At 56.1% G+C, this 9,121-nt stretch overlaps 1 protein-coding gene across 1 annotated transcript in view; it reads left to right on the top strand.

The window, feature by feature from the left end:
* The first annotated feature begins 3,385 nt into the window (after positions 1–3,385).
* The window catches only part of THBS2 (thrombospondin 2), a 28,048-nt gene continuing 22,312 nt past the window's right edge, over positions 3,386–9,121 (top strand). Inside the window, exons 1-4 of the mRNA XM_019659444.1 lie at positions 3,386–3,455; positions 5,343–5,416; positions 7,204–7,760; positions 8,902–8,986. Of these exons, the coding sequence (XP_019514989.1) occupies positions 5,365–5,416; positions 7,204–7,760; positions 8,902–8,986 (694 nt within the window). The 5' untranslated portion in view covers positions 3,386–3,455; positions 5,343–5,364. The remainder of the gene's footprint in view (positions 3,456–5,342; positions 5,417–7,203; positions 7,761–8,901; positions 8,987–9,121) is intronic.

The raw sequence follows: 9,121 nt of genomic DNA, 5'->3' as shown, positions 1-9,121 counted from the left end.
CCTGGGTGCGAAGCTGCCTCATGGCCGGTGGTTGGGCCAGGACTCCAGGGAGAGAAATCCCGGGGCACCGTTGAGAGCTCGGCCCTTCCTGAGCTTGCTGAGTTCTCAGAGGAGCGGGGGCCCATGCCCATGTCACAGGAGAGCGGGCTGAGGCCCAGGGAGGGGGATGGACAGCACCGCACAGCTGGCCCAGGGCTGGGACCTGGGCTTCCGCCCCCTCCCCCCATGCTGTAACGCCTCTCCTGCAGGGGTGTCCCCACACCCGCCTGCCTCCCGCGTGCCCGACGGCTGCTCCATCCGCCCTCCCCAGCCCCAGCTCCAGCCTTTGTGTGCGAGTGCCCAGTTCACACCAAGGATGGAGAAACCCAGGACCTCATCCGCCTGGCCTCCGTCCTCATGAGCTCCTCTTTGGGAACTCTCTCCTTCTGCTACGGGCTCGGGGCACGCTCACAAGGACTGACACTGCTGTCTCCCTCTGTTGTTGGTTACCACAGCCCAGTTCCCGAAACCCCCGCCCAGAGGAGGGGTGAGAAAACCCTTTGCTTATTCATGGCCCGAGGAGACTAAGAGGAAACAGATGCCACCGCAGCCGTGACACCTCGCATCCCAGCAGCTCCCGGCTCGCTGCTCCTGGCCCTCCGTGTCACAGGCACCAGGCCGGGGTGCCACAGAGCCGCAGCCGTCCTGGGCCCTCTGTGGCTCCCCACCGGGCCCCAGCACAGCAGAGTGAAGGCTCCAGCTCTCACCTCCAGACCCTGCCTCTTCCACAGGGACCCGGGACCCTTCCCGGGGGTGGCCTGGACCTCCCCAGCTGGCGAGCGCTGGGCTGCCCATCACTTGGCTTCCATCCAAGCCTGGCCCACTCAGAGCTTTTGCTGGGAAGGGCAGAGGGGTCGTCGTTTGGTTCATTTATGAATCAACTTGTTCATTCTTTAACTCAAAAGATATGTGTGGAGCTTCTATGCAGCTAATACACGCCAGACCCTGTCCTAAGTCGGCAGCATGAGCGGCCATGAGCAGCCTCTGCCTTTTTGGTGTCACGTTTAGTCCCGCCCGCCAGCTGCCGGAGCCCCTGACTGGCCCGTGGTCTGTCGCTGGTGAATGCTCATGTGTCTCTCTTGACTGGAAGCCACTGCCCCACAGGCCGCTCCCTGGAGCAGGCAGGGCTCTCCCCCCATCTCCCTCCCACAGGAGCTCCGAATGAGCCCCAGGAGCCACAGGAGCTTCTCCCCACACTGCTGGGGCGTTGGAGGCCAGCGGCCTTGACCTTGGCGAGGCGCACTCCCCCCTCCCCCCCTTCCTCCTGCACCCGGAGGCCTGGACATCGGGGGGCTGTGCTGTCACTGCTGGGAGAACTTCTGTGGGAGGACAGCCACACCCACGTCCCGGGGCGGCCCCCCCACCCTGCATAGGACGCCCTGCTGAATTGAGTGTGAGCCCCACTGGAGACTTTCCGTTTTATGCTGTTGGAATGGAGACCGGCCTCATCCCGGCCTGGGCATCTCTGCTTCCATCGCCTGTGGACCCCATTCCAGCTCCTGCCCCCGTGAGTGGGGGTCCCTGCTGGATGTGTGCCCTTGCCTGTCTGTCGCACACCAGCAGTTTCCGCTTCACGTCTTTCCTGAGAAGCCCACCTGGGATGCTCTCCCCTGGCTCACATCCTGTCTCTCCAGGGGCCCTCTCTAACACTGCCCTTTGGAGATCTGGGAAGAAATCCCACCTGTGAACCCCAACATAGCTGCCCCTCGTGGCTGGGCTCCTCTGACGGCCAGCGTCATTCCTCAGGGTTTATCTCCCCCAGTGGACGTGCAGGCGGCTTCACTGCCACCGTCTGGAGCCACAGTCCCCGTCCTGGACACCCCTGCAATGCCAGGCAGGCAGGACAGTGTCGCACAGCTTTGTCCAGGAAATGCACTGACATGGAGGACATGGGAGATGCATTCAGAGCCCCAGCGTGGGGCACAGGGAACGCCCGCCTGCAACAATCGAAGAAGGTAAAACGGGCAAACTCACAGCCACTGGAGAGTCATTCGGGGAGACTGGGTTATGCGTTTTGTTTTTTTAATGTTCTGGAAGAACATTTTATTTACTTATTTAAAAAAGTTTTTTCAGTTACAGTTGACATTCAGTATTATTTTATATTAGTTTCAGGTGTACAGCATAGCAGTTAGACTGTAATATAATTTTCTTTGGAATTTGAGATAATATCAACTTAGTTACATAGAGTCCAGGTTTTTATTTTTCAAATGATGACTTTATCACCAACTAACTAGCTGATCAAAAGGAAGCTGTCTGACCCTAAACAAGGTAGGCATTCTTTGAGTTAAGTTTCTTTTCTCTCTGTACATCAGGAAGTGACGTCCAAAATGTGAACAGGGAGCGAGACTGCCATCCACTCAGGACCCCTCCCAGCCTGTCCTCGCACTCCCACGCGGAACCCAGAGCTGGTCAGCAGCAATTTGACAGGAACCAATATTGGGGAGACAGGGACCTCAGGCAGAGGGAGGGGAGGACAGACCCGACACGTCGACTTGGCACACGCTGTCCCCCCCTCCCTGTGTCCCCCCCCTTTGCCCGCGTCCTCCCTGTGGTCCCCCCCTCCCCCCCTGGCCTTGGTGGCCTCTGACCTCTGCCTGCTGTTACTAGTTTTACTTCTGGGGACTTTGTTCTGCACAGAGCCCTGGCTGCGCCCCTGGGAGTTTTCAAGATGGTTGGTTCCACCTGGAAGGTGGGTGCTGCGTGGGCTCGCCCGGGTCTGGGTGCCCACCCGAGACCGAGGAACACAGGCCCGGTTTGGAGGCGGGTGCATCCTCCCAGGCCTGCTCCCGGCTCTCCGGCCGCGTGCACCAGTGTGCCAGCTTCCCGCGGGAGTAGCACTGTTTTGCTCGCGACACATTAATCCCCACGCACAGGACGCATCGGCCCCCGCCTGGTTGGCTGCCTGCGCCCCGGGCCCCCGGGCGCCCCCCGTTCCGCGCGGCCCGGCCTCCGGCGCGCGAGGCGGATTTAAAGCGCAGGACTCGCATCCTGTCTCGAGCCAAAGCGGGGGCTGCAGCCGGCGCGCCGGTTTATTTATAGCATCAGCGTTTCATTTCCTCACAGACGGGAAGAGCGCGCGCTCCTCTCCGCGCCCAGCCAGCGGCGGCGGCACGAGGGACGGACGGGCCCCCGGTGCCAGGTGCGCGGCGAGCGCGGGACCGGGCGCTACGTCACTCCGCGGAGGGGCGCGCTGGGCGGGGCCGCGGCCCGAGGGGCGTGGCCGCGGGCGGGGCGTGCCCGGCCCGGGGGCGTGGTCGAGGGCGTGGCGTGGTCGCTGACGGGGGCGTGGCCAAGGGCCCCGGGCAGCCGGCGCCTATAAAGCCGGCCGGGCCAGTGCGCCCGCTCCCGCCGCGCTGCGGTCCCGAGCCCGAGACCGTCCTGCCCACTGCGGTCGCCCGCCGAGCTTCTCGCGCGCGGTAAGGACTTCACGAACTGCAAATCCCCCCGCAGTTTACTTCTTAGGAGAGGCCGATCTGATTTCCAGGAGGGGGAGAGACGCGAGTGTAGGTTACCATTGCAGGTGGGGACGTGCGGGCTGCAGACCCGCTGTGTGCGGGGAGCCCCGGGCGCCTGCACGGCTGAGGGTCCCCGTGGGCTCCAGGCACCTGCCTGGCAAGCGGGCGGCGCCCGCGGCAGGATGAGCAGTTCACACAGCGGAGCGTGTTATTGAGGGGCCACGAGAAGGGGTTAGAGCAGCCGCTCCTGAGGGTGTGAACGGACCGGGCTGCAGAGGCGCCTCGGTAACGGTCCTCGGAGCTGGGGCTGCGCTTCTGAACGTGATCAATGGATGTACGTAGGTCTGTGCACAGCCTCGGCTGCCCGGGTGCCCCTACGGGTCGGGGTGACTGCCTGCGGAAGCCCACGTGGCAGTTTATTAAGGGGCTGCTTTGTCGGGGTCCCAGGTCGGGGGCAGTTGGAGCAACACAGCCTTCATGCAACCATGTCACCTGATGGAGGGAGAGTTGTTTTTGCCGTGAGTGCCGGTATGGAAAGAGGTTAAAAGACCGCTAGACGTTCTAATGACATTCTGGGGCTCAAAGTCTTTGGAAATATCTCCTTTGAGGGAACAATACAGCCATAAGCGCCGCTCCCACTGAGTGACAGTAGCCTAGGGGACCGGAGCGCGCCATGTGACACGACCTGAGGAGCCCTGCAGTCTGACAGACTGGGTGTGGCGAGGCTGCGCCCCACCGGCCCGGGACTCCTGATCCTGCGTTGCTTTTTGGTTGTCACCATCCCGTGAGACTCGATGGGCCCCTCACGCTCGCTTGGCCAGTGGCACTGACGCTCCCGTTTGCAGAGCGGGACGGCTGACTGGCTAGAACAGCTCGTGTACTCCGTAAGCCAAGACGGAGGCAGCTGGGTGTCCAGAAATTTCAAACCTGTTGTTTGGACGGAGCCTGCCTTGGCCAGAGCCAGCTGTCACCTGCTTGTAGGGGACAGACATGGGGAAAGGCACCAGAGGTGCTTGCCCACTGCTCCCTGAGTGCCAGGCGCTACTCTGAGTACCTAACACGTGTCCCTTGCGTACCTTAATCCTCTGAAGGACCCCGTTACCATCCACACTGCTGTCACTGCCAGGACACTGCAGTCACAGAGGATGGCATTCCAGAGGGGCAGCCCGCGCTCTGTGTTAATATGTCCTCCAACATACTAACTGGCTCGAGTTATTCCTCATAACTGCCTATGCGGGAGGTATTTAAACAAGTACTGTCCATTCTGCCGATGAAGAGACTGGCACAGAGAGGTCTGATGGGTGCCCCCGGCTGCACAGCGGCCGCCCACAGAGGGCAGCCTCGAGTCCCGCGGGCCTGGGGCTCTTCGTGCTGCCCAGAAAACAGCCAAGCGCCTGGATTTATTGGGGGCAGACTGAAAAGCTGGCGCCTGGACCCCAGAGGGAAGCCGAGGCCCTGCAGTGCACTCCTCTTCCTCTGGGGGGCGTCTGTCCCCCGGGAGGGGACTTTTCCAATTTACCAAATACTTTTTTCTTTTTTTATTAGTTTCAGGTGTACAAAACAATGTTAGACATTTAAACCCCTCACAAAGTGATAAGATCCAATCATAGGAATATGTAGCATTTGATCGGCACAGAGCTTGTCAACAAATACGAGTTCAAAGTATTAGCCATTGTTAGAAGCACCCCATTTGAAAAGCACATCTCTTATACAGCTTTTACTTCCCACAAATCCATCTGTTACAACTTTATATGCAAATGCTTTCAAATGCTCACATGAGTAAAAGTTCCAGTCTCCACCGGAGCTGCAGTGTGTGCTCGTGACTAACAGGCTCCAATTTGTCCACAGGGATTCGGGGCTGAGAGGCGGGATGCTCTGGTGGCTGGTCCTGCCGGCCCTGGTGGCCTTCTGCGGTGCTCACGGTGAGTGGGGCAGGACCACCTGGCTTTGGGGTGTGGGTCACCTGAAGGATCAGGGGCCAAAATGGTGTTGGTGGCTGGAGGGTCTCACCTTTGAGCGTCCCCTTAACTTGTTTTCAACAAATATTTGTTTATATCTGAGCCTACGTAACAGGAAATGATTTCTTTTAGAAAATCCAGGTATTAGAGAAAAACACCTTTCTACTTAGAGATAAGTAGAATTTTTCCGGGCACATTTTGCATGCTGTATTTCCAACACTGGAAGTATTTAGTATTTTATAACTTCGTTTCTTTCCACTTTTTACCCACTTAAAAACAGCATCGGTATTTTCCCACGTGCTTATTCTTTTACAGCATGATTTTTCATAACCATACAATATTCCATCAGAAGAGAAACTCTACTTTTCTAAGCCAATTCCCACTTACGTTATTACTTTCTTTTCATAGTGTAAATGGTGCCACAAGGAATGTGACTGTAAATAGATCTTCACTAGTGTGTCTGATGACATCTTCAGGATAAATTCCAAAAGTAAAATTGCTGAGTCAAAGGTTTTAATTATCTTAAGAATTTGGAATCTATTGCCAAATGGCTGTCGAAGGTGGCGACATTCACACTTCCATCAGCAACACCATGTGTCATCATGTTTTATTTTGCCAAATATTGGATGCAAATAAAGGATAACTTTCTGTTCAGTAAAGTTATCTTATGTTAGTGAAATTGTTATAATTTTGGTGAGGTCTGATCACTTTTTCCCCCAGCAGTTTAGATGGTGACTTAAAGCCATTCATTTATAGGCTCAAGACCCATCACCGTGTCAGGTCCCTTCCTGTGGTGTGTGCCTTACAAGTGGGAGAATGCGTGTCTACAAAATACTGTATTTCCCCATGTATAAGACGCACCCCATTTTGAAAAATTTGGGGTCTAAAAACTGGGTGCGTCTTATACAGTGGTTGTAGGTTTTTTTTTACTTGCATTTCCCGCTTTTTTTGCGCCTTTTTTTTTTTTTAGCTGAGCCATCCTGCTACCTGTTGGCAGCTCAGCGGCTGCTCAGCTCGGGCTGGACTCGAACCGCTGTTGCTCAGAGCTCAAACTCTTGAGCGAGCTCTTAACCAACTGAGCCACTCGGCCGGCCCTTCGTGCTTGTTTTTGTGCTTATACAACTACTGTGTAAGACGCACCCAGTTTTTAGATGCCAAATTTTTCGAAAAAGGGTGCGTCTTATACATGGGGAAATGTGGTAAAAATTACCGACATGATTTGCTTATCACAGATGATCTCAATAAGAAAGCAGCGTGTAATTCAGCGGTTTTCTGAAAACGCATGGCTAGCAAGGCTAAGATGCATTTCTTTCTGAGATTTTTTTCTGGCTATTGAACGGTGGAGACAGGGTCACACATAAAGCCCAGATTTGGGGTGGAGGAACAGGCTCGAGTCCCGCTCGGGGACTGGATCTGGGACGTGTGGCCGGTTGTCACTCAGGGCTCTGCTTCCTGCCTGGAAGTCTTGCTGTGGAAAGGGTCAGCTGACCTGACCCAGTGCTGGGTGACGTGGTTGATGACATTGTTGCTTAGGCTCGCAACACTTGGGGCTGCTGCCTGGGGACAGAGGATGGTGGCTTTACTTAGAATACCGCAGCGTCCCACGCCATCGGCAAGGGAGGGGACAGTGGGCTGTTGGGCGGCCTCATTAATCCACCAACACAGGAATCACGTTCGCGCGAAGCGTAAGAGGCCTCTCCTGGCTGCTCCCCTGCCCGCTGGTAACCACCCTGCTCTGCTCTCTTGTGCAGCTGGTGACCAGGACAAGGACACCGCCTTTGACCTTTTCAGCATCAGCAACATAAACCGCAAGACCATCGGGGCCAAGCAGTTCCGGGGGCCCGACCCCAGCGGGCCGGCTTACCGGTTCCTGCGGTTTGACTACATCCCGCCGGTAAGCGCAGACGCCCTCGGCCGGATCGCTCGGACCATGCGGGAGAAGGACGGCTTCTTCCTGACGGCCAGCCTCAAGCAGGACCGCAAGTCCCGGGGCACACTGCTGGCCCTGGACGGCCCCGGCGCCGCCCACAGGCAGTTCGAGATCGTCTCCAACGGCCCAGCGGACACGCTGGACCTCACCTACTGGATTGACGGCGCCCAGCACGTCGTCTCCTTAGAAGACGTGGGCCTGGCTGACTCCCAGTGGAAGAATGTCACTGTGCAGGTGACAGGCGAGACCTTCAGCTTGTACGTGGGCTGCGACCTGATCGACAGCTTCACTCTGGACGAGCCCTTCTACGAGCAGCTGAAAACGGAGAAGAGCAGGATGTACGTGGCCAAGGGCTCTGTTCGAGAGAGTCACTTCAGGGTACGTAGAGCAGGGACACGCTGGCAAAGCCCGTGAAGAAGCTCTGGAGACGGCAGAGTGACTGGGGTGTCTTGTGGTGGGGTAGGTCAGGCTCACGGGCACACACCCACACGTGTGGCACACACAGCCACTCACGCCACAGGCGTCACTGCACATGCACACACGTGCACAAACATGTACACACATGGCACAGACGTGCACATGCTCAGCACACACCTTTCTAAACCGAGAATAGGCAGAGCAAGTTGTCACAGGTGCGCCTTCTTACCTGCACGAACAGTCATCCGTTGCCAGACTGAAGGTCGATTTCATGATCATTCAACCCCATCCCGATGTTTCTGGCAACCGCAGACTGACTCACGACGCGGAACCCACTCCCAGATTCCAGCTTCTTACTGAGACGATGGGAGAGCAAATGAACAAGGCTATTTCTAAGGAAGGGCTGTTGATTTAGGAGGGATAGTTCCGTCTTCATCTTACGGAAACGTTTCCTGGAGGGGGCTCTTTCTAAAACCACATGCGTTAAGAAGCGACAATGGAACGTGGATACCATGTTCTCTCCCAGACATGTGTGTAGTCTTTGGAAATATACGTATGTTTTATTTGTGTAAAAGGCCTGGGGATACCTGGCTTGTTACTGGATTAGTCTCTGGAGGCCACCAGGAAGCTCCTGTGGCCGCAGGTGCTGGCGATTGGCCCACTGTGACAGCCGTTACACCTGTGCCCTGGAAGGGAGGCTCTCTCAGCCCTGTTGTCAGCGTCTGGGGTTGGACCAGCGCGCGTTTCTGAGACCTGGACCCAAATTCCAGAACACTGGAAACACTGGGGCCCCCTGTGAGGAAAGAACCACCTAGAATACCCACCTGAGTGTTCAGGAGGCCGGATTCGCCTCATTCTTCTCTGCAGCACTTGCTTCCTATGTAAACTCCCACTGTCTGTGTCACGCCTGAAAATTCTCAGAAGTCACATGCACAGGACAAGCCATTTCAAAGAGATTTCAAACATGCCGAGTATAGAGCCGTAGCAGAAGATATTGCCACCATTTTAAGATTGTGTCTTGTATCTTTAAAATGTCGTTGAGCTTGGTGTCTTGTTTGGTGTTTACCCATCCCTCTGCCTTTCTCCTCATGTCTGTTTACAGGGCTTGCTGCAGAATGTCTACCTACTTTTTGAAAATTCTGTGGAAGATGTTCTAAGCAAGAAAGGCTGTCAGCAAAACCAGAGAGGTAAGTGTGGTTCGAACAAAATTTTTCCTGGTTCATTTCCTATTTTGGATAGATAGGTTTCTGCTATGGGGTGTGTGTGCTTGTGCGTGTGTGTGTGTGCATGTGTGTGTGTGTGTGTGTGTGTGTGTGTGTGTG

This window comes from Hipposideros armiger, unplaced genomic scaffold (assembly GCF_001890085.2).
Source record: "Hipposideros armiger isolate ML-2016 unplaced genomic scaffold, ASM189008v1 scaffold_299, whole genome shotgun sequence".
NCBI classification, from domain to species: Eukaryota; Metazoa; Chordata; class Mammalia; order Chiroptera; family Hipposideridae; genus Hipposideros; species Hipposideros armiger.
This window is presented reverse-complemented; position numbering and strand designations above follow the sequence as displayed.